The sequence below is a fragment of the Solanum lycopersicum genome, chromosome 11 (genome assembly GCF_036512215.1).
Source record: "Solanum lycopersicum chromosome 11, SLM_r2.1".
NCBI classification, from domain to species: Eukaryota; Viridiplantae; Streptophyta; class Magnoliopsida; order Solanales; family Solanaceae; genus Solanum; species Solanum lycopersicum.
In genome coordinates, this window is record NC_090810.1 from 59,309,898 (window position 1) to 59,335,143 (window position 25,246).

The 25,246-nt window shown below is 32.1% G+C and overlaps 3 protein-coding genes across 6 annotated transcripts; 1 reads left to right on the forward strand and 2 right to left on the reverse strand.

Annotated features, from left to right (window-relative positions):
* Positions 1-916: 916 nt before the first annotated feature.
* ABCI9 (ABC transporter I family member 9) lies at positions 917-5,652 on the reverse strand. Of its 2 annotated transcripts, none has more exons than NM_001366620.1 (6): positions 5,207-5,617; positions 4,935-5,109; positions 3,995-4,081; positions 2,467-2,592; positions 2,258-2,380; positions 917-1,439 (listed from the first exon to the last, which is right to left on the reverse strand). In NM_001366620.1, the coding sequence occupies exons 1-6, from the start codon at positions 5,266-5,268 to the stop codon at positions 1,230-1,232; spliced, it is 783 nt and encodes a 260-aa protein (NP_001353549.1). In that variant the 5' UTR covers positions 5,269-5,617; the 3' UTR covers positions 917-1,229. The 2 variants fall into 2 exon arrangements, with proteins under 2 accessions (NP_001353549.1, XP_010313407.1); XM_010315105.4 differs by having other exon boundaries at positions 1,044-1,439; positions 2,258-2,406; positions 2,454-2,592; positions 5,207-5,652.
* A 7,342-nt stretch (positions 5,653-12,994) lies between these two features.
* TBG5 (beta-galactosidase 5) lies at positions 12,995-20,364 on the forward strand. Of its 3 annotated transcripts, none has more exons than NM_001313882.1 (20): positions 12,995-13,112; positions 13,607-13,825; positions 13,902-13,997; positions 14,805-14,917; positions 15,008-15,074; positions 15,156-15,248; positions 15,357-15,506; positions 15,653-15,741; positions 15,851-15,956; positions 16,053-16,140; positions 16,235-16,353; positions 16,819-16,980; positions 17,067-17,263; positions 17,423-17,532; positions 17,810-17,919; positions 18,084-18,197; positions 18,350-18,451; positions 19,061-19,272; positions 19,391-19,727; positions 20,064-20,364. In NM_001313882.1, the coding sequence occupies exons 2-20, from the start codon at positions 13,640-13,642 to the stop codon at positions 20,169-20,171; spliced, it is 2,559 nt and encodes an 852-aa protein (NP_001300811.1). In that variant the 5' UTR covers positions 12,995-13,112; positions 13,607-13,639; the 3' UTR covers positions 20,172-20,364.
* Positions 20,365-20,486: 122 nt separating this feature from the next.
* On the reverse strand, positions 20,487-22,344 carry LOC101254662 (uncharacterized). Its single transcript, XM_004251073.5, has 2 exons — positions 21,786-22,344; positions 20,487-21,329 (listed from the first exon to the last, which is right to left on the reverse strand). The coding sequence occupies exons 1-2, from the start codon at positions 22,093-22,095 to the stop codon at positions 20,611-20,613; spliced, it is 1,029 nt and encodes a 342-aa protein (XP_004251121.1). The 5' UTR covers positions 22,096-22,344; the 3' UTR covers positions 20,487-20,610.
* Between the last annotated feature and the right edge of the window lie 2,902 nt (positions 22,345-25,246).

Below are 25,246 nucleotides of genomic sequence, written 5' to 3' on the forward strand. Positions count from 1 at the left end.
ATGAAATATAAGATCATTAGAAAGGAAAATAATTTTTATCAAGTTTTCTTTTCATTTTCTGAAATTCGAAATATCTGGATGATATAAATAGAAACTATTTACATTACCAAGTGAAAAGGTCATTTTTCTTCGACAAGTACCCCTCAATCTATATTCAAAATCACAGAGACACATTTATACTATACTAATATCTTATTATCCTCGATCTTATTTTATAAGTAATTTTCTATCCGTTTTTGGCCTACGTGGCACTAGCTTGAAAAAAAAAAATCAATCAGTGTTGGACCCACAAGATAGTGCCACCTAGGCCAAGAAAGGCTAGAAAATTACTTATAAAATAAGTTCAGGGGTAATAGGACATTAGTATAGTATAAGTATGTCTCTGAGATTTCGGGCATAAGGTAAGGGGTACTTGTGTATTATCCATTTTCCTTCTATTATACTTATAAATGGTCATAAGAGATCACCTCCTCTTTACTTCCTCTCACCTAGCACTAATAGGCGAGTTTTTATCTAATCTGTGTATAGAACGTAAACTCGTTTTTTATGGTATGCTCTCACCATCTTCTTAGTATTTTAAATCTTATTGATTTAGTTAAAGTTGAGGTAAACTGCTTACTCACTGCCATCACCAGCAGACAAACTCAGTCAATCAAAATTTCTAAACATGATTAACCATTATTTGATATAATTATTCAACACAACAGTATCTATGATAGACACAAAGTGAGCAAACAAAGTTTATGGGGAAGTTTACAAACAGTTAATACATTACATCAAAATCTATAATTTGATGTTTTACCATAATTCAACCTATGAGGAATGATGGTCACTACTCACACGAGGGGCCTCGAGAGGGTAAGATGTATTCAAACCTTATCACTATCATTGTAAGGTTGACAGGTAGAGAGATTGCTTCGATAGACCCTCGGGTCAAAAGAAGTGTGGGAGTTTTTTTTACTTCTAAATGTGTATATAGCTAAGATTATCAATACACTTTCTTTTGGTTTACACATGGTTGGCTATAGAGTATGACTTACAGATTCATGTGAACCAAGTAACTTTGACTTGATCACTGTATATATGGTAAAAGCTCCCTGAAATAGATACAAATAACAGATTTCGATACTGTAAATCAAATGTGATGTGGTAAAATCCTGAACTTGAACGCATGATGTTCAAATTCTGGATCCGCATCAGCACGTACAGGATTCATTGAGGAAAAGTGGTTACAAGTTTATTTGGTTGACATAAGATGTCAGTTTATCTTCAATGAATTTCCTTATACTAGTTGCATCACCTTGTCGAACGATTCTTCCATCTTCCATGTACACTGCACCATCTGCAAACTCGAGTTCTTCCAAGCGATGAGTTACCCACAATGCAGTAATTCCTTGAGATGTATCCATGGAGTTTCTCATTGCTTTTATCACTCCAATCTAGCAAAAGTCGAAGGACAGAAAACATTTCACTCGTAAAATTTGTCTATTCCGGATAAAAGAATTTCCATACTAAACAGCATGTTGTTCTTCTCCTCATCGATGGAGTAAACTAAGAAAAACTTACTTCCTCTTATGGACAGCACAAAAGCCAAAGGCAAAAAGGAATTGGAAGAACATAGAACATGGAAACGGAATAAGCATGTCATGCAGAGTAGCCAAGTCGGTCAAAGAAAAACAGTACTTTAGTTTAATGACGACAATGAAGCGTACATTAAGTGAGGTGAAGCGCTCAACACATTCTAAGCCTCGCTTTAGAGCTTAAGTGTACTTGCCTTTGACAACACAACATGGATAGCATTAATATATTTTACACTGTGATTATGCTACCTCTCTCTGTTGAACATGAACTAAAGTTTCAAGTTTGTCCACATTTTTTGTGCATAAGATTTCACTTGAATGATTATCTTGAGCAGTTTCAGTTCAAGAAAATACCCTTTAGGCCCTTTCCTTTGATAGTTCAACAGTTGGATAGCACACTAATACAAGGGTGGTTTGGTACGTGGGATAGGGATAATAATCCCAGGATAAAATTTGGGATTAACTTTATCCCGTATTTGGTTTGATGTCTTAGTTAATCCCGAGATTATTTTATATCCCAACTTTTCTACCAAAACTGTGGGGATTACTATCCCATATAGAAGGTGGGATATATTTCTTATCCTATCCGGCCTACCAGACGACCCCTACGTTATTTAGGTGACCAAAGTGAAAGATTGGATCCTACAAAGTAAAATGAAAGTTGAATCAGATTATACCTGATCAGTTTCATCCAAAAAAGTAGTCAGTTCATCAAGTAACAAAACTTTGCAAGCTTCCGCCAAAGCACCAGCCGTAGCAACCCTTTGTTTTTGGCCACCACTAAGAGTGTGAACTGGTTTCTGCTCAGTGTAAACAAAAGCACAGACTTGAGAGCAGTTTGGTATAATATGTTAGGAACTCAAGAAACCATACCTGAAGAACATACTTTCAAATATTCATACATCCCAACTGCATCCAAAGCTTTTGCCACCCTAGTCTTAATCTCATTTGGTGTTAAGTTCAATTTACCAAGACCAAAAGCGACATCAGCTTCCACTGTTGGCATCACGACCTGTAAACACAAAAAATAAAGAAGGCCATGCATTTCAGAGCAGAATAATATGTGGTCATGGAAAGTCCAATTCATAAAAACCATCCAGCGATCCAGGCAAAATAACATAACAAATAACGGCATATGTGGCTCTCTGCTTTAGCCGCACCAAGCACAACATCTGTTTTGCAGAGACCTCGTGAACTCATCATGCCAAAAGCATGTGAGTCTATGATAAGAAGCCTTGTAGAATTACCATACAAAAAATAAATGGGCCAATGTAATAAAAACTCTATAGATTCGCATTCTCGAATCAGTAAATGCAGAGTTTGGAATCATGACAGACACTTGTGCTACTAAATGACTCATGAGTGCAAAGCTAAAATGATGAGGACTTTGCAACCACATATTCTGGAGGTTTTACAAAGATGGATAAACTGCACTATCAACCCAAAGTAATGGACATGCAGAGTTACAAACCAGTATAATCAGCAATACGGATGTATAAAGTTAAGAACTTTCCAGATTCTGCCTACTTACAGGGCTACAATAGAAGTTCTATAATGACATTTTAGTCCTTATGATGGCAAATTGCCTAATTTCTTCAAAAGTATGATCTTTCCAAATCTAAACTCGACTGAGATATAGTTCAACAAAAGCAAGAAAACCCAAAAGCATAATTACATCAGTAGGATAGTTATCAAGGGGACTTGATTCTCTGATATGAAATCAAGCTTATACAAGATGAAGCACTCAATCTTTTGTAGTTCACTCATGATTTACATTCTCTTTGTGATAATGTCAGTGTCTGAGCCAACTTATACGCATCTCGACTATTTCACTAGGTACATGTTACTTCACACCATCACAGGTACCTAGTAACTCGTTGGCTTAAGCAAAGGAAAAAAGATCACCTAGGCCTTCTTTTTGGTCTATGCTCATTTTTGAACTTATCTTCCGTGGTTTTCACCCTCTTAATTGACCATTAGGCAACATCTTTAGGTTCCCCTAGTGTTTTACATGCATTCGCAGTGATTCCATTAAACTCCAATTCTCAGTTATTGAATTGGTTTGATAGGAATCCCTTTTTTTTTCAAAGATTGGATCGAGACGAGTTTAAATAGAGTGACATGGATAGTGAAGATTTATATAGCTGGCAGACTAGATTGGAATTGAGGTGTATAAGTTGTTGTTGTTGTTGTTGTTGTGATAAGTATCTTGAATCTCGAATTTTACACCATTAATCTTACAATTCATTCATCAGCACAACACGGGAATCCAAACATTCTCGCTTAATCATCCAATTTAACCCACAAAAGAGGGCCACAAATCCGAAGACGACTGATAATTAGGCAGCATTACCCTCTAAAGCCTAAAGGCAACTTAAAACGAAAAAACTGAAAATTGCTTCAAGTAAGTACACCTGATGATCAGGATTCTGATACACAAAGCTCCTTGGCCTCTCCACATACAAGAAACCATCATCTGGACTCAATAGACCTGCTAATATCTGAAACAATTTCACCCAAAAAAAGAACAAAACCCATTAATTCTGACAAACTACAACAACATACCAATGTAATTCCACAAGTGGGGTTTGGCGAGGGTAGGCAAACCTTACCCCTACCTTGTGCAGGTAAATAGGTAGTTTCTGATAGACCCTCGGAGCAACAAAAATATAAACACAACATTGATGAAAACATAAGTAGTAACAACAGCAAGATAGTAAGAAAAAATCAAAGCATAAGAGACAACAAGTAGTATTAGAAAACTAAGAATGAGAAATACGAAAATAATAAAATAACAAAAATACATTAAAATACCCAAATATAATACCAAAAGTGGGGCTCGGGAAGGTAGAGTGTAAGCAGACCTTACCTCTACCTTGGGAGGTAGAGAAGTTTTATCCAATAGACCCTCTGCTCATGAAAAAACATATCGAAGAAGATACTATAAAAAGCATCACAAACAAAAAAAATAAACTACAATAAAATAGTGTGATGATCAAAGTACAAGAGACAATAGAAAGTAACTAACATATATCGAAGGACAAGAAACTACAGGAAAATTACTACGACTACTAGTACGGAAGGATAAGCGAGAAAAAGCTAAACCACTAGCTATACTTCTAAGTTCTAACTTAATCTATGTAATCCACAATCTCCATATGTCATATACTCGATAACCTTCAACTGCGACATGTCATGTATAATCACATCTTCCCAAATAATACTAAAACTGCTGGTTTAAAAAAAGGCGAAATTACCTACTACTAGTCTTCTAAGCTAATCCTCGACCTCCACACATTCGTATCTATTCTAACATACTAACAACCAAAAAACAATGGTCCTAGATATATATACCTTTAAAAGGGTTGATTTTCCACAACCATTAGGTCCCAAAAGCATCCAGAATTGTCCAGAAGGAACTTGTAGTGAACAATCTTTAAGAATTGGAAGTATTTTTCCTTGTTTTGAGACAACTGAATAGCTAAGATTTTGAGCATCAATTGCAAAACTGTTTGCCATTGCGGCATTTCTACAAACACATAGTAAGCAAATTATGGTATCAATAAAAAATGGGTATTTCCCCAAAAAAAAAAAAATTAACACAAATGTGAGGAAATAGAAATTGCCTGTGAGAATCAATGGGTGGCAATGGCAGAGCTGAAGCTCGAACACAAACAGATTGTATCATTTTTACCCAACAAAAAACTTGACTCCAAGCTTGTCTATGGCTTCTTTTTTGAACAATTTTTAAAGAAAATTATAGTAAATTATGATGTTTTTTATGTGAAGGTGTTCGGAATAAGAGTGTCAAATAAATTGAAACACGAAAAAACTTTATTGCTATCGTAGTAAAGGTAGCTAGCAAAGTTTAGTGATTAGTAACTACTATTTTCCGTCCGTATAAAGTGCACATGTTCGAAAGCATTTATCAATTCATGTAAACTTTGTTAGCTTGAATTTAAATTTAATCACGCTTATGTTAAGTAGAAATCAGAAAAAACTACTAATACTAATAAGAGGGGAGGGGATGAGGCTAATCTCTCGCCTCTTTCGCATACAGTACTCGACTATCTACTAATTGTCTATTTTAAATTTTAATCTTTATTTAGCCTCTCTAATCCTGTATACCGATGAATGATTTTGGTCTTGTATTGTATGACTTTCATTTTAATATATCTTTAAGCTTGATACAATATTTATACACTTTTTTTTTTCTATTCCAGCATTTAGATTAGTTCAATTGTTAAGCAAGTCTCAATTATATCAATCATTATATAGTATTTTCTTCGTTCGATATTAGATAAATATCTTACTAAAAACATTTCACTCATATATCATATATGGAACTGGAAAAAATAACTCTTAGGGCCCATTTGGCAATAGATTTCTCAATAATATTTGGGGGAAAATTTGGCAAATAATGTTTGTCCATACAATTTGCATTTGGCAAATATTTCAAATTTCATTATTTGAGATCTTTTGAAAATTATAATATTATCCCAAACGTTTATCTTTTACAAAAACACCCTCTATAGTAGTTGTTTGCGTTGTATTACATAATTTTTTACGTAAACACCAAAATAGTGATGAATATTTAGTAAATATTAAATAATGATATGATTGTTGATGAAAATAATGAAAAATTAGCTTAAATTAATAAAATCACGTGCTTGGTTTACTTCACGATATATGGAATGATACTTGTTGCACTCGCTCTAAATTACCACATTGCTCTAGTGTCATGGATATTTGTTCTTGTTGTAACGAACATCCAATTGACTTGTAATGCAAACTTATAGTTAGTTTTGATAGTTTTTAAAACTTATGGATATAAATCACATGGTAAAATCTCACTCAAAATTTTAATCAAATAATATTTGTCAAAAATATTTAAAAATTTATGTTAAACAATAGCTTAGACTCCAAAGTATCATAAAGGCCTCTACAATATAACTTACTTGTCTTAGTACATTCTAATGGGCTTAGCAAATTTTTCCTAGCCCAATGTTTTGCTTAATAAAATGAAACTCATGAATTTGTGTATTTGATCCTCATGATTTCATAGCTACAATTAAAAAGGATGCAAAAAATAATATATTTTTTCATAATATCGGTATATGAGTCATGACAAATCGATAAAACTTGCATTTCAACCTAGTTATCGTATTGGATAACTCACAAACTTAACTTGATTATAGTGACTCAAATCTTCACGCGTGATATCTCATCTTAACTTTTTTTTTAAACCTCTCCTTCATTAAATCTATTTCGCTTATGATAACTCTCTTTTACGAAAAACACCGTGCCCTAGCTCCGGTAAGAAAAATCGATGAAATGATATATATATATATATATATATATATATATATATATATTTGTCAAGACTTTACATTACACCTCTATCATTCATTATTACATAGTCAAAAATCATCAAAAAGTAGTTGTAATAGATTGATATTAGTTGATTTTTCTGCTCTACAAAATTAAATATTAATTAATTAAAGGGTATAAATTTATTTTATTTTGAATTTTTGATGAGAAATCATGAGGACCACTTTAAAAATTCCTTTTCACATGGTTTTTCTTTTGTTCATATATACTTGTGAATAGTATACACGTATATTTATTTTGTTTTTTTCAAAAAATGTCATCTTTTTTCTTGTTTGTTGTTTTTTTTCCCAATAAAATGACTTATTAAAGAGTTTTTTTTTGTCTGCTTTTAGCTTTGGAAATTGGGATTCAACAAACGAATATTTTATATTTTTATATTATAGTTTTTGTGATGTTTTATAGAAGAAAACTTTACTAAGTGAGATATGGATGCACTAATTATATTAATACAAATAAGGTGTATCAACGTATTGAAAATTTTAAGTTTTGAGTATTTGAGAATAGAAAAACTCTTATTATCGATTTTAGAAATAAGTTCTATGTGTAAATTTTTAAATTTTATCGAGCTTTAATAAAGATATCAGTATCGAATTGAAAATCATTTCTTTTTTTACAAATATCATATTTGTGTCGATAAATATTTTTTAAGATAATAAATATTAGTTCAGAGACCATTTAAAAAAATCAAAATCCTTATATATGTATAACAGAAAACTAAAAGTAAAAACATGAAATTATAAATATAGATTATGGTGGGATGGTTTGGATTGCTTCACCATTTGTTATAGTTCTCGCCTTCTCGGATTCAAGCATCTAGGAAAGGGGGAAATGACGTTGTAACCGGTGGTCTCAAAAATGAATTATGCAATTTGTGAATCTTGATTTAGTCAAGACTCGATACAAGTTCCAAGAAAATCACGTTGAAAGCATTGATCTCATAAGTGAATCATGTAGTGAATTTTAATTTAAACGAGGTCTGATATTGATACCAAACACCATATTAAAGATTCTATAAAATAAAATAAAATAAAATCTATTTTTGGATTATTTTGAGAAAATGACCTAACTTCTTAAAAGTATTTGACTAACAAAAGTTACTAGTTGTAAATGATTTTCATTTATGATTGTATTTTTTTTGTATTTTTATCCTAAAGTGCAATTCCCAATCCATGAATCAAAATGGACCATGATAGTGATAATTTATATTGCCAAGTAACTATATTACAAAAAAAAATGATGTTAAAAGATCTCAAAGTATCAATATTTTCATAATTATATTAATTATTTGAACTAATCCAACAACTCATAAAAAAGTGAGGACAATTGTATCAATTAGAAGAAAAAGAAAGACAATTAATCATGAAAATGATGGCTCATTGTGGGAAGTCCAATCATGCAACTCATCATAGTGTAATAAATAAAAATACAATGAAGAAACTAAGCCTTTTTTAATTATCAAAAGTCAAAATTTTCACACTCGAAAATAAATTCAGATTTAGTTGAATTTTAATATAGATATCAATCGAATATTGAGTGAAAACTTCAATCCAATTTTGCTTGTTTTTGTATATTGGGATTTTTATCGATGATCACTTTTTCACATAGATGCTTATTAAATAATTTATTTTTAATAATTTATGAATATTTTAGATCATAGTTTAAAAATTCATTTTCGATAAACTCCACGAGAAAACATTTAGATTATAATATAAAACTTTGTAAGTTATTACAAAAACTAAATGTCAATTTTAATGTTTTGTTAGTAAAATTCAAAAATACAGGATCAAATATTTGAGGAGTGTACTTTTTTTTTTTCAAAAGCTATATTTATAGAACTTTGTTAGAAATAGGGACAAAATTTAAATACGGTATTAAAAAGGACAAAAAGGACCATAACAAAATAATTATTGTCCCTCTGTTATAATTTTATATAGCATTGTTGGAATTTAAAAGTCAAAATAAGTTCTTTTTTGATATATTTTTATATGCTTTTTAAATATTTTAAATTGTGAATTATATATTTTAGTTTATATAAATAGATAAAAAAAAATTTAAAAAAACTTACATGTTCCATATCTATTCAATTAGCTCACAATTAACATTAAAATTTTAATCCTCAAAATTCAAATAATGCAACATAAATTCGAATAGAATGAATAATAATCTTTTATTTTTTTTATAAATTTTAACTAATATAATATAATAAATAGGTAAAATGATCATTTGTTTGAATATATTATATATACCTCACGATTGAGCGCACGAGTCAAATTTATTTTAATTTGATGCAAATTTCACAAAAAAAAGTAAGAATATAGAAATAAGATTGAAGTTTATGTATTATCTTTTTAAAATTTTATTTATAAAATTATATCGAATATATTATTATTTTTGTACCAAATTTCACAAGGCCGTGCAAATAATATTTATTACCAAACTCAAATGAAAAATGAAAAAATAATGAAAGATTGGTATAGCATTCAAAGTAAAATGGACAATGCAATTAATTTGTGGTAGCTATTAGCTCTACTATTGCATGATTGCAAGGTACATTGAAGGTGACCCCCTTGGTCCATATACCTTTTATTTTTGTCGTTCGATATTTGAAATTTACATTAAAGTCTCAATCAAATTTAAATTATATATTACAGAGGTCATTCGAAGGTGACGCTTCCGATGGAAGTTTCTCTATATCTAAGATTTAAACTTAAGACTTCTAATTAAAGGTGAAACAGTCTCACCATTAGATCCATATTCATGACACAATTGCTCCAAATGGATTCGAATTTGAAATTTAAAGTTTTTAATGTGAATGCTTTAATTTTGAAAGTACACATCAAGTATCATAATTAGGTGTTACTCTCTCCGTCCATAATTGTTTGTCATGTTAAGGTCATGTACACTCCTCAAGGAAAATTTAATATAATGTGTAATTTGACTAATATAATCCTATCAAAAATATCAAAAGTCTACCTAACTTTTCAATTGATCTACACTATCATTAAGGGCAATTTTGAAAAAAATGATTAATTATTTCTTAATTATTTAAAATTGACAATTAATCTTGGACATCTATTTTTCTAGTATACCTGCTAAACAATTTTGGACAGAGGAAACAATTAACAACTTAATATTCTAATTCATTTTTATTGTGTCTCGTGAACAATCAACATTAATGAATGTTTTATAAACCAATTAAGATGTCTAGACGTGGACATACCTCTAAAGTTAAAATATTATATTTAACTCAATCATAATAAAATATATGATCTAACAAAGTGTAAAAAGTAAATCTTAGGTGCATAATATTTTTTGTATAGCAAATAAAAAACTTATATTTGTATGCTATAGCAAAGTTTGCATAATTGTGCTTTATAGCAAACACAGAAGCTGTATAATTCACTATACATATACAATTGAAGCAAATTGTATAAAACGAAGTGTGTAAAAAAAAAAAGACAGTTGGGCAGAGAACTGTATAAAAATGAAGTGTATAAAATGAATTATATTATTATAAGTGTATTGAACGATTATATACAATTTGAATTTGTATAAAATGAGAAAGAGAGAAAGAAAAAAGAGACTTGACAAGGAATATACAATTGAATCGAATTGTATAAAACGAGAAAGAGAGAAACTAGATACAATTTGAAAATTGTATAAAACGAGAAAGAGAGAAAGGCAAAAGAAACTGGGAAGGGGAGTATTTTTATTGTATAATTATAAGTGTATAGGACGAAAATATATGTACTTGCATGTGTATATACAATTTTCTCACGCTTTATACAAGCAATTTATACATTTCGCTTCTGTTTGTATAAGTGAGAAAGGCGAGGGTGGCGAGCGAGATCTGGAAGAGGGGAGAGAGGGAAACAAAAATATATGTATTTATACGATTTTCTCTGCTTTATACAATTATAAACAATTTTTATACACTTGTGTTTGTATAAAAAGTGAGATAGCGAGCGAGAGATTGGAGGAGAGTGGCGAGATATTTGGGAGAGAGGCACCTGACAATTTTTTGCAAACGTTTGCTATGGAACACAATTAAATAAAACTCTGACTACTTCATTTATTTTAGATTATTAATTTGTTATTATATAAAATTTTCACTTAATATAATTTTCTTTTCCATAAATCTGAATCAAGTATAAATGAATATCTCATATTAAAAAAAATTAATCGAACCTTAAAATAGATATAAGAAAGTAAAATAGAACACTTTGTAGTGGGAAGAGTAGGTAATATGTGTGTGGAGTCCCTACCAATTACTAAATGTTGGAACAAATTAAATAAATTGGCATTTTTTTAATTTATTACTCCACCGACTACTTTAGGTGCTATTTACCAACACTATGTTTAATTATATAAAGTATTTTTCTAAAATAAATTATATAATAAGGTTTGGAACATATGTCAAAAGGCACTAATAATATAATCAACTTTAACCATATAATAATCAACACTATGTTACATGCACTATCTGATACGTTACACGTTTACACTTTTTTTTTCTTTCAAAAATCAAAAATAAAATCTTGGGATTCTCTTAGTTTATAAAAATAAGTATGACGAGTTTAATTAAATTTAAGTAAATTAAAATAAATAAATTATTAATTTACTCGAAATTATTTTGAAATGAAAGGAAATAAAAGAGAGGTAATGGTTATTTTCCATCAAGTTTTAATTGGTTTTTTTAAGTATTTAATAAAATTTTTATTTTTCTCATGAATGGTTTTATATAAAATATTAAATTAAACAAAGTATTTTTTAAAATAAAATTTCTTATAAATTAATTTGGGATGTCGTTAATTTTCATGAACTGAAATAAATCAAGCTATTAAATGAATGAATCAATAACTAATTAAATTTAAACAAATATGTTAATCCATTTATAATTTAAATTTTTACACTTCTTAAGAAGATAGGTGTAAGACCATCCACATTTCTGATGTAAAATTATCCTAAATATATTTTTTGTAATTATTATTATTATTATTATTATTATTATTATATTTTAATCCTTTTTTTATTTAAAAAAAGATGGAAAAAGGCAAAAAGGGGTATTGGGATTGGAATTGCTTGGATAAGAATTTGTCTACCACTTCTTTCTCTATTTGATTCTATAAATATTTTGATTTTTTTTAAAAAAAAGATTATATTAATATCACTATTAGCAAACTTTCCGTTTTATGAAAATAATAATAATAATGCACAACTACAACTTGAGTAAAGTCTCTATATACTTTAACAAAACAATAGGTATAGTTATTTTTTCAAATTATAATTTACGTCGATATATATCGTAAAACTTTTATTTTTGCAATAAAGTATATTTATTTAAAAAATTTGAAATCAAATTCGTAATTAAATAAAAAAAATATATTTATTATTCTAGCTTTAATGATAAAGACAGAATTTTCATCGAAAATTTAAGAAAAAAAAGCTAATAAAATCACTTGAAACGGCAAATACTTCACTAACGGCGTGACACACAGTTTCATTGTCCTTTTCACGTGACGTGAAAGTCTGTAAAACGGAAACTGACAACAACAAAAATAGCACAAACATTTATAATTTTCTTTTTAAATTTAGTAAATTATATATTAAACAAATTTAATGAATTATTTTTAAAAATATTATTAAATAATAAAAATCGCAATCTATAAATAGCTTGATGATTTACCCGGTTCAAAATGGTATGTAATACTCTTGAGATCGATCTCAATTCTCACCATCACTCGTATTAAAAAAATTATCATATTATATCGAACTCTTTAAATAAAATAATCACACTTTAACATATAATGTTTACCTACCAAAGAAATTACCACATCATTCTCAATTTTCACCTCATAATATAAACGGCAAAAACGAAAAAAATATCTTTATCCAATTGAAAGTAATACTTAAACCTCTGTAATTATACGATATTCACCTCCCCTTACAAACAGTAAAAACAAAAAGAATCCTTTTCCAATTCAAAATAATGACTTAAACCTCTTTCTTGATTATCATATTGAAACGCGATTAAATTTAAAATTTCTTTTATCAAAAAAAATAAATTTCAAGTTATTTCACCACAATTCATATATCCGACAAATAATTTCATAAATTTTCGATGTGTCAGCAGAATCAGAGGTAACATAAATTTTCAGATTTCATAGAAGAATATTATTACTCTGTTTTTATACATTTTCTTATATAATACCCAGAAATGGCTAAAATGTTTGCTTGCTTAGTGTTTTGAGCCGACAATACTAAATACTCTGTATTTATTTTCATTATATAATTCATATGTATTGAAAAAAATTCATCATCATCATCAGTATAAAGCCGTCCAGTACTGCAGAAAAATGATGAACAAAACGACGATGACAACGTCATTAGGATAATTAATTTTAATTTTTTTATTTTTACATTATTAGTTGTCGTGTCGTCTCCGGCTTATGATAACTTCATCTTCATCCTTAACAATTTGTTTCCTTTTTCAGTTTTCATACTTTTAAGCAAACTTCTAAAAGCTGCAAAAGCAAAAAAAAAAAAACTCAAAAAGCTCTGTTTCTAACAGAGTATTACTCTGTACATTGTTTTGGGTATAAATAATTTTGGGTTTTTTTTTTTTTTTGTATTAGTTGATCGGAAAATTGAAGATTTTTGGCCGGAAAATGGAAAGAAGAAGTGGGTATTGTTTATCAGTTATAATGTTAGTGTTTGGAGTGGTTTTCTTGCATTGTTTGGTGATGACGTCATTTGCCGCTAATGTGACGTATGATCACCGGGCATTGGTTGTTGACGGAAGGAGAAGAGTTTTGATCTCCGGTTCAATACATTATCCTCGGAGTACTCCTGATGTGAGTTTCTACTTTTTTTTTCCTCAAAATTTTTTAAAAAAATGTTTTTTTTAATCTAGTGTTTGTGATAATGCAGATGTGGCCAGACCTTATACAGAAATCAAAAGATGGAGGATTGGATGTTATAGAGACTTATGTTTTCTGGAACCTTCATGAACCTGTTCGAAATCAGGTAAAGCTTTGTTGTTGATCGGGATAAGGTCTGTGTACACACTGTCCTCCCTAGACACTACTTGGGATTATAGTGGATTGTTGTTGTTGTTGTAGTTGACTCTGGGGTGGAGCTAGGCGAGGCCAAGGGATTCATATGAACTCTCGTTGGGTGAAGAATTATACTGTTTATATATGATTAAAATGATGTTTTTAGGTATATGTAGTAGGTGTTGAACCTTGTTTGGCTTCTTCATAGGTTTACTTAGTCATATTTTGAACCGCTTTAGTGAAAATCTGTTCGATAATCTTCAACTCCTGACTTCGACTATGAGTGTTGTTGCAATTCTTTGCTTCAGTTATGGGCCAAGAATAGGAAAGAATGGAAATGTTCCTTCTTTTAGTGTTTCTTATGTTGAGTGTCTAGAAGTTTTGGATTGAGCAAATAAAGTAATGAGTTGTTTTCCTTTTTATAAAATTAGAAATCTTGAGCTAGACAAAAAATGAGTACGGAAAGTTCCCATTTTTACCTATGTTGCTCTGATTTTCCAAAAATGTTGTCGCACCTGGCTAGGATCCTCAGAAAATGCACAACTTTTGGAGGATCCTATTGCACCAACCGCATTTTTGAAGAATCCAACATAGATTTTTGCTGTTTCGAGTTCCAAGAACTTGATTGAACTAATAAAGTAATGAGGTTGTTTTCGTTTTAGTAAGTATCAAATCTTGAGCTAGACAAATTTGATTGAAATACTTGAGAATTCCATTTTGAGTGATGTGATGAACACGACGAAAAATGGAAGAACTGATGCGATGAAAACATTTGCAGTATGATTTTGAAGGAAGGAAAGATTTGATTAATTTTGTGAAGTTGGTGGAGAAAGCTGGCTTATTTGTTCATATAAGGATTGGGCCTTATGTTTGTGCAGAATGGAACTATGGGTAACTAACTCTTATACTTTTTTTGCTTTTCTCAAATATTAATGTTTTTGCTTTACTGATAATTGATGGTTTTGATCTATTTTGAGACAGTGGGTTTCCTCTTTGGTTGCATTTCATTCCTGGAATTGAATTTCGAACCGACAATGAACCGTTCAAGGTATTCCCATTTGTGCTATTAATTAGTTTTTCCTTGGGATACTGGTTTTGGAGTTCATGACACGAGGGATTTGTGTTGCAGGCAGAAATGAAGCGATTCACAGCTAAAATTGTTGACATGATCAAGCAAGAAAATCTATATGCATCCCAGGGTGGGCCGGTTATCTTGTCTCAGGTTAGCATCTTGTAGTGATTCACTACATTCGGAGTACTAAGAAACAAGTTGATATTAGTTGCTCTTTGTTATTGTTTGAGTAGTAAAGATGCTTTGTTGACCAAACAGATAGAAAATGAGTATGGCAATGGTGATATTGAGTCTCGTTATGGTCCTCGTGCCAAACCTTACGTGAACTGGGCAGCATCAATGGCTACGTCTTTAAATACGGGAGTGCCATGGGTTATGTGTCAGCAACCAGATGCCCCTCCTTCCGTTGTGAGTTTCTCATATATCACCTTGTGTTTAAGTGATTGAAAAAAACACCTTGAGAACCCCTGTAGACTATCCAACTTTTCTGACAATTAATACAGATTGCCACTAAGGTAATTGTTAACTTTCTGCGTGTGCTGAGATAATGACAGATTAACACTTGCAATGGATTTTATTGTGACCAATTCAAGCAAAATTCCGATAAAACACCCAAGATGTGGACTGAGAATTGGACCGGATGGTAGGCATTTGGATTTTTAGTTCTTTAATAAACAGATCATATTTGGTGCTATTCAAAATATCCCAAGTTTCTCTTACAATTCCACCTTTTTGAATTGTTTGGAACATAGGTTTCTGTCGTTTGGTGGTCCTGTCCCTTACAGACCAGTGGAAGACATCGCTTTCGCTGTGGCTCGATTTTTCCAGCGAGGCGGAACTTTCCAGAACTATTACATGGTACTCTATGAGTTTCTTGATTTATAGTTCCCTGCCTACAGAGACAGTTGACAGCTGAACTATGTCTTATAAATGATATTTACTGCTTCCGGACAGTACCACGGGGGAACTAACTTTGGGAGAACCAGTGGTGGACCGTTTATTGCAACTAGCTATGACTATGATGCTCCTTTAGATGAGTACGGTATGGTTCCTCACCCTCTTGACCAATCTTTATTTTCCTAGCTTGTTGTGGGCTTATCATTTCACTAGGTGAAAATCTCCATTGCGAAATGCAGGGCTTATAAATCAACCAAAATGGGGTCACTTGAAAGATCTCCATAAAGCCATAAAGCTTTGTGAGGCTGCAATGGTGGCAACAGAACCAAACATCACTTCTCTGGGCTCTAATATAGAGGTATATTTACCTTTGTCTAACACGACAACAGTTCCAATTACTTGTGAAGAAATTTTCAGTTGCTTCTTCTAAAATAGTAATGCAGTTTGACCTATGGTTCAACAAGTTTAGAATTTGTTGTGCGTGTATTGTATTGTAAGACTGCCAGTCTATCAGATCATAATTTGTTGATGCTAGCATATCTGAGTTTCACGGTGTATTCAAACATATTGCCACCCAAATGATCCTAAAAATAATTGTCTAAGCATGCCATACTACTAATGGCTTTAGAAGCCGGACTCAGCGGTAGTATAACAAACATCCTTGAACCATTCCGTCTCTTTTTCAGTTTGCCTTTTTCACCTTCTTTGTTATTTCACTTAAAAACAACACCATAGTAAAAGAGAAGAATGAATTGTAACAGATAGCATTACTTTTGCAAGGAGAGCTTCACATTATAAGCTACAATTTCTTTTGTTCTTTCAGGTCAGTGTTTATAAAACTGATTCACAGTGTGCTGCATTTCTCGCCAATACTGCTACGCAATCTGATGCGGCTGTGAGCTTCAATGGAAACTCATATCATTTACCTCCATGGTCCGTCAGCATTTTACCTGACTGCAAGAATGTTGCTTTTAGTACTGCAAAGGTTTGGCTCATAATCTTGTCTAGTTTGAATCATAGATATGTGCTTGTTGCAGCTCAATCTAATGGTTTTACATTTCTCTGTGACAGATTAATTCTGCATCAACCATCTCAACATTTGTTACTCGGTCTTCGGAAGCTGATGCATCTGGTGGATCCCTATCAGGTTGGACTTCGGTGAATGAGCCTGTAGGCATCTCAAATGAAAATGCATTCACGAGAATGGGGTTGTTGGAACAGATAAATACTACAGCTGATAAAAGCGATTATCTCTGGTACTCCCTGAGGTAAAAACAGAAAAACATTACATCTAATTGCATCAGCTCCACTTTTTATGGTTTCTAATCAGCAGCATTTTATGAGAATAAGTAGGGTTCTCCGACTGCATGCATGATCGTTATCTGCTCTGAAGTTCACTTTTCTTACATCAATTCTAATTTTTCCAGTGTCAATATAAAAAATGATGAGCCTTTCCTTCAAGATGGATCTGCAACGGTACTTCATGTGAAAACACTTGGCCATGTTCTTCATGCTTATATTAATGGAAAGCTATCAGGTAACGGAAATCAATGACACTTGATGACTACCTACTAGTTACCCGAAACAATGAGAAGATACTGTCTTGAGCTATTTAAGTTTACTGCAATGATTTATAGTAAGATTATTCAAGATGTCAAAGCAAAAGAAGTAGCCGAAGCATATTAAGTGGTGATATTGTATTTAGCATTTCTCTTGGTTGACGAAAGCATCAGATAATTCATCCTTGTTGGAACTATACATAGTTGTTCTTACAATGCTTAACATTTTTGCGTAAACTTTGTGATTGTTTGTAGGAAGTGGAAAAGGCAACAGTAGACATTCTAACTTTACAATTGAAGTTCCAGTCACACTTGTGCCTGGAGAAAACAAAATTGACCTGTTGAGTGCGACTGTGGGACTTCAGGTTTGAATTTTGGTTAATCCCATCATTTCATATCGAAGATTTGTTATCTGCCATATATTCTTTTGGTCCTTCAGTATTAATTTGTATCATCTATGAAGAACTTCACATTGTTATAAATTCCATTTTAGAAGCATGATCTAATGCACACCTGATATTGACTCCAGAACTATGGAGCATTCTTTGATCTCAAGGGAGCAGGGATTACGGGTCCAGTGCAATTGAAAGGTTTCAAAAATGGCTCTACTACTGATCTTTCATCAAAGCAGTGGACATATCAGGTTAAGTTAATAGGTCCATAGGATTTCATTCCATTTTCGATCATTCATTTCCTTCTATATTTTGGACAAAATCTCTGGTAGCATAAGGTCTTTATTCTGAAGGATAATCACATTACATTGACGTTGCCTGTCATGTGTACTTTGTTGGTCAGGTTGGATTGAAAGGAGAAGATTTGGGCTTATCTAATGGAGGTTCTACACTTTGGAAGTCACAAACTGCATTGCCTACAAACCAACCATTAATATGGTATAAGGTAATATTCGTCTCAGATATGTGCAATTTAAGGATAAATGTGAACATTTTGACATTTGCTCTTTTGATATGCTCTTCCTTGAGTTGAGGGTCTACCGGAAGAAGCCTCTCTACCTCCCGAGGTAGGGGCAACGTCTACGTATACTCTACCCTCCCCAGACCCCACTTGTGAGTTTTACGCTGGGTATGTTGTTGTTGCACATCAGTTATGTAACCTTGTTTGAAGATTTTATTTGATGGAATAAATAGGCTACAAATGTTCCAGACAGATTTGCTAACAGAATCAGAATGGATTGGCCAAAGTTCCTAATGTTTACAAGTTATAATAGGCTAATGTTGATGAACTCAAATCAAAAGAACACACCATGGAGCAATATTATCAAAATGCTCGTTTCATCTGCTCGTATATTTTACTTGAAAGTAGGTTAACAATAAAAGAACTAGGGATTCTTTTCATGACAGTTGGTCTGGTATGTTAGCAATATGCCTCTTATAATGGACTGATATATCTTATTCTTTGTATGTTCATGTACCTGTATCTATCCTAAGGTAACAAATGTCCAAATCTTTTGATCAGTCGATAACTGAACTAGAACTTTTGTTCATTTAGGCAAGTTTTGATGCTCCTGCTGGTGATACCCCTCTTTCGATGGATTTTACTGGAATGGGGAAGGGTGAGGCATGGGTGAATGGGCAAAGCATCGGTCGATTTTGGCCTGCCTATATTGCACCGAATGACGGTTGTACTGACCCCTGCAATTATAGAGGAGGATACAATGCTGAAAAATGTCTCAAAAATTGTGGAAAACCATCCCAGCTGCTGTAAGTATTTAGGACATCTCAAGTATTTAAAAGTTTTCAGAGTATCTGGTGAAATGTTTTGGTATGTCAATCCTAGTTAAGAAATTTTGAATGTAACATTTGTATATAAACTTTGTAGATACCACGTTCCTCGTTCATGGCTGAAATCCAGTGGAAATGTCTTGGTGTTGTTTGAGGAAATGGGCGGGGATCCTACGAAGCTGTCTTTTGCAACAAGAGAGATACAAAGTGTATGCTCAAGAATATCTGATGCTCATCCACTTCCTATTGATATGTGGGCTTCGGAAGACGATGCACGAAAAAAGTCAGGGCCAACTCTATCTCTTGAGTGCCCTCATCCTAATCAAGTCATCTCATCAATCAAATTTGCAAGCTTTGGCACTCCTCAAGGAACATGCGGGAGCTTTATCCATGGTCGATGCAGTAGCAGCAATGCTCTTTCAATTGTAAAGAAGGTTAGATCCATTTTATTTGATCTTAAGTATCCTAGTTTTTTGAGTTTCATGCCTGTATTATCAGGTGTGTGAGTTTTAAACTAAACTATCACCAAATATTTATCGAAACACACCTCAACTATTAGTTGTTCTCTTTTCCTACCTGAACGGTGGTGATAGTCCAGGTAGGAAAAGGGGGCAACTGATAGTTGAAGTGTGTTTTGAGAAATAGTTGATGATCATTCAAGTAGGAAAAGTGAACATCTAATAGTCCGAGTGGGAAACTCAAAATAACTGGGATACTTTAAGTGTGTTTTTGACCTGTCACTCTATAAAAGAATTCAACCATCTTTGCAGGCTTGCATTGGATCAAAAAGCTGTAGTCTTGGAGTTTCAATAAATGCATTTGGTGATCCATGTAAAGGAGTCGCAAAAAGTTTAGCTGTAGAAGCTTCTTGTACATGATGCCTCACGAAACTAATGAACCGAGAAGGCACGTTCCTTAAGTGTTAAAGTAGTATAAGGTCAGATAAACCATTACTAAGTTACAGCTTCAGAAAGATAGTGCTTAGCTACATATACATCATGGAGAGGAAGACCACTTTGGCTTCCCTCACCGATTTGATGAAATTATAATAAAAGAAAACTAGCTTCAATACTTTTGCTTTGCTCTCCAACTTGATGAGATTATAGTTTAGAAAAAAGTTGCCTCATGGATGTTTTAATCAAGCAGAGTATAAGTCACATTAATAGATTGATGTATCATAGTAAACTCGAAAATTTCTTCGTAATTTTCGCATCCTTTATTCACATATTTAGTAACACATCCAAATACAATCAGATAAATAGCAATATTTTAGTCAATACACAATACACTTATTGGTTAATATCTTTATCAAGATTATCAAGCTGAGGCCACACTTGAGGGTCTTTGGAACCTGCAATTCTTGCAGATAGCTGAATGGAGTGATGGTGTCTGATACTTGTCTTCTCCGCCCATGATTGGCATCGGCACCCCTCTCTTGACTGGACTAACATATCCCGGCTGGTAAGTCTTGCCAAGAATTCCTTCGACGTCTTTAGATAGATTGAAAAACTTAAATTGTGTCTCTAAGTGAGCAAAAGCATCATCTGCTGGTAGCTGATAGTTGTGAACCTTGTTTTCTTTTTCTCCAATGGGGACTACCTTCACATCTAATTGCAACAGTCCAGAAACTGTGACCCTCACGCTGTTAAGATCATCTGTCCTTTCGACCACGACTGATCTCTCAGCAGTGTTAACACTCCATTCTACATCTCCATCTGTTGGGACATTAACTGTCTCACCATTCCACTGTACAATAAGAGCATCAACCTTATCATCCCAATGTGACACTTCCGTTGCTCCTACGACTAATGTATGGGTGTCAAACATGACTGACAATGTTTGCACCCATGTATAGTCGCGCTTCCTTCCCTGTGGTCGTGTCCCTATTAGATGTGCATTAATGTGGAGGTTGTCATCTGAAACAATGGCAAAGTCGGTTTCCTTTGCTCCGTGGAAGTAGAACATCACCCCGTCACCACCCACAAATCTTGGATCGTAGCATAGAGCACCATAACCATCACACCTAGGTAGTCTCCCTGTCAAAGAAGTGAAACAACAAAACTTTGAGTTCATTTAGAGAGTCGTCAAGAAAACAGTGTCATTTGACAGTATCAAGTTTTTCCTACAGTATACTCGAGTTGTTTCATACGTTCATTTAGACAGACTTTACACTCCGTGCATTGACGGTGTAAAAATGGTGACTAACTTGCTACCACACCGTTAAAATGCATAGATAGGCTATGTTGCTCAAACTCTTCAAAAGGTTATAGGTGCATGTCGGAGCACTATTTTTTGAAGATCCGACAGGTGTGGTGCGGTAGTGTGATGCTTGAGAAGCCTACTTGTATTACACTAGTATCTCTTGCAAAACTAGAAGATATGTAATACTCCCTCCTTTTCAGTTTGTTTTGACTTGGCACGGAGTTTAAGAAAGCAAAAAAGACTTAGATTTTGTGGTCTAAAACTACAGAGAGTGAGTATATAATGCTTACACTTGCAAGTTGCTTCACACTTGCTGCTGCAATCAATATAGCATCCCTTCTGCTTCTTGTTCTGTTTAGGCTTCCTTTGAGGACACTCTGTTGGACAGGTAAGAGTTCTGTAGTAACAAACTCCCTGAACGGTGCAGAACGCACGTTCTTGCCCCGTACCTGGTAATGGATCCAACACATTATAACCGGGATCCGTAGCAACTGCATTCACCTCCTTACCTTTGCCTTCTGGTTGATCAGCAATGGTTACTTGTGAAAAGATGGATAAGAGGAGCAGAGCTGCTATTAAGCACAAGTTTCTCTTATCCATCTCTACTATGACTGTTGTTGATATATTTTTTCTGTTTTTTGTTTGTTTGTTTGCTATTTAGACAGAAAATAAACACTTATTGCATGGAACAAGAGTTCATAGGGTTGTTATATATATGTTTAGATATTGGTGTTGGGACTTAAAGTAAGGCTTAAATCATGGGGTTTTTTTTAGCTTCATGCACATGATGAAACTACTAATGTTGCACAATTTGCAATGTGGTATGAGTTTGACCAAATGAATGGTGGATATAGATATAATTAACACAGGGTTAACATAGGCGTATTTAGGATTTAAGCTCTATGAGGTCGTGATTTCAGTAGATTTTTTCATATAAATTTATGTTACGCGTTGAAAGTAATATTAGTTCAGATGAACCCACAGCTAAATGATTGCATCCGCCCATGGTAAGTTATGGTTTTGTTTGGCATTAAATTTTCCATGTCTTATTGGAGATTCAGAAAAGTATTTGAAAACATTCATACACATAATGCGAATTGTTAATTTCTATCCCTGAATTATTGACAGCTTTAAAAATATTCATTTACTTGACTAACTGAATTTAAATACACGCCCGATTTCGCAAGATGAGTGAAATAGACCTCTAAATTCTCGTCAAGTTTAGGAGTGTTTCCAACACTTTTTTCGATTTTTTTATTAAGTGTCACATGCTCCTACAAAAATTTGAGACCACTTGCTATGTCTTGTGGAAGATCGGGGTGTGTCTAAGTTTAGCTAGTCAAGTAGAGGAGTGTTTTTAAGACTGACAATAGTTCGAGGACGAAACTAATAATTTGAGCCAAATTTAGGGGTGTTTTCAATACTTTATCTCTCTTGTAAATATATACTCTGATCTCTCCCATTCATTTTACTTGTCATATTTTTCTTCGACATGTCCCTTAAGAAAAAATTCAACTAAAAGAAAATTAACAATTACGGTAATATTCTTGATCTTTTAGAATGACAATTATTTTAATTTGGATCAGTTAGTTTTAGTAAGCACGATAACTAGAATGGATCCGAGGGAGTATTAGAGGTCAAATGTTATAGATTATAATTATTTATATATTTCAAATAGAACATTGTTTTGAATGTGAAACTTCTATTTTTCTTATGCAAGCATTCAAATAAAACTTTATTGTATAAAGGTTCTAAATTAGAGAAGAAAAATAAGTAACATACAAGAGTTCATTTGAAGACAAATCTTTGACTATGGAAACATTCTAAAAACTTGTTTATGCAATGGCCAGCACTTTGCTTAATGTACAATTGTTCAATAATACCTTTGTGCTTTTAGTGATTGTGACATTGTGATTGAGTGATAAGTATTCATTTATTTTTAATCAGAACTTTTCAGTTTGAATTTTGAGAATGAAGTTATCTGTTAGTGAATAGTTCTAGCATAGGGTTTTAAAGTTCGAAGCTTTGATAACTCGAACTCTAACACAAAATGTGATTGAGTTCGAAAAATTTCATGGAGTTATAAATGTAGTTCAAACTCTTTTTGAAATTTTTGGAGTTAAAATCGCAAAATATTCAAACTTTAGATTTTAAAATGGAGATTTTTCATGTTATAATTACTGTATTTTTGTCTAAAGTTTATTTTCACGTTAACGAACCACTAAATATAGCAAATTTGTGTATTGAATCTAAAATTCTAATCAACGACTCGAAAAGTGAAATTTGCCACCTTTCTTTCTCCTGCCTCACCGATTTAACCAGATTAATAAATTTCAAATATCAAATAATTAAACTAATAAATAAATAAAAATTATTTATTTTTAAGCCGATCACGTATTTTCTAAATGGGAAAAAAATTTAAAGTAAAAAAACAATATTGTGCTCTGATGGAAAATAAAAATTGTTAAAGTAATAATAAATAAATAATTTTCTTGAATGTCAAAAGGAAAAAAAAAAACTTAAATGCAACATAACTTCACATGGAAAGAAGTCAAAGGCAAATTAATGGTCGTAAAAATCACGTAGTATCAAATATTATTTAGTTTTTTATGGCATTGGATCTCAAAAATCTAAGAAGCATACATTAAATAATATAATTAACATAATTACGAAACTATTAGAATAAAAGTTTTAAAAATTAAATTTTTAGGGATATTAACGCTTTCATCGTTCAGTTACTATTGAATTCTTGTTTTAGTTCTTGTAATATACGACTTAATATATTTAACTTTTAATTAATCAAATTGTACGATTTTAGTCCCTTTATGTAAGGAATATGTTACCTCAAATGTTGAATAACCCTGTAAAGTTAACACGAGAAACGAGTAATTAAATGGTGAAACGATTGATAATTCTAAAAATTTATAAATATTTTCAATAGACGGATATAAAAGTGCATTTTTCGAGTAATGAAAGGTTAAATATATTTAACCATATGTTATAAGGATTGAATTAGAAATTACCAAGAATTAAGGAACTAAATATGTAATTAAATCCTTAAATTTAATAATTATGACACCATATAATAGTCATATTTTTTTATTTTTTGAGATCTGAAAAGGCTGTGGTTCAGATCCTTAAATAACTACAAAAGTCAGCAGCTTAATGCTTTTAAATTACTCTTCCAATTAAATAATCTTCCAATTAAATAATTTGCTTCTTTTCTACTTTTTTTCAATATTAAAAAAAAAATAACCCCAATTCATGCACCCCATGTGATGAGTTTGGGTTGTGGAGGTAGGGGAGTTGTGGCTAACGGAAAACGTAGATTATTTTTTTCATTTTTCACTCGATATTGAGTATTTAACCTATTCATAAACAGATACGGAATATATGATATTATTATACATAATCAAAGAAGTCGATAGTTTTAACTCAAACCTTTTTTATGTTGAATGAATATAACAATTTGCCAATGACAAGAATAAGAGTGGACTAAAAATGTAATAGAAGGTAAAATCGAGTACTTTCAAATCGTACGAGGACAAATTTGAACATTTTCCCTTCAGACATAACAACAGTATTAACGTTTACAATCTAATTGAATCGATAATGTCCACCAATTTTATAAGTCCTGAGATGACAGATAACTAAAATTTATTAATTCATGATAAATCTCATCAATACATATCATATTTCATTACATATCATATTTCATTGTAACATGCCCATCTAAGCATTTATATTCGCA

Bases quoted from the DNA above. Each gene is read 5' to 3' on its own strand.
- ABCI9 (XM_010315105.4), bottom strand. From the start codon at position 5,268: ATGATACAATCTGTTTGTGTTCGAGCTTCAGCTCTGCCATTGCCACCC. The intron at 2,593-3,994 runs GTGTACTTACTT...TTGTGTTTACAG, and splicing joins ATCAGAATCCTGATCATCAG to GTCGTGATGCCAACAGTGGA. The intron at 1,440-2,257 runs GTATAATCTGAT...GACTTTTGCTAG, and splicing joins TTTTGGATGAAACTGATCAG to ATTGGAGTGATAAAAGCAAT.
- TBG5 (NM_001313882.1), top strand. From the start codon at position 13,640: ATGGAAAGAAGAAGTGGGTATTGTTTATCAGTTATAATGTTAGTGTTT. The intron at 15,075-15,155 runs GTATTCCCATTT...TTTGTGTTGCAG, and splicing joins CCGACAATGAACCGTTCAAG to GCAGAAATGAAGCGATTCAC. The intron at 16,981-17,066 runs GTTTGGCTCATA...TCTCTGTGACAG, and splicing joins TTGCTTTTAGTACTGCAAAG to ATTAATTCTGCATCAACCAT.
- LOC101254662 (XM_004251073.5), bottom strand. From the start codon at position 22,095: ATGGATAAGAGAAACTTGTGCTTAATAGCAGCTCTGCTCCTCTTATCC. The intron at 21,330-21,785 runs GTAAGCATTATA...CTTCTTTGACAG, and splicing joins GTGTGAAGCAACTTGCAAGT to GGAGACTACCTAGGTGTGAT.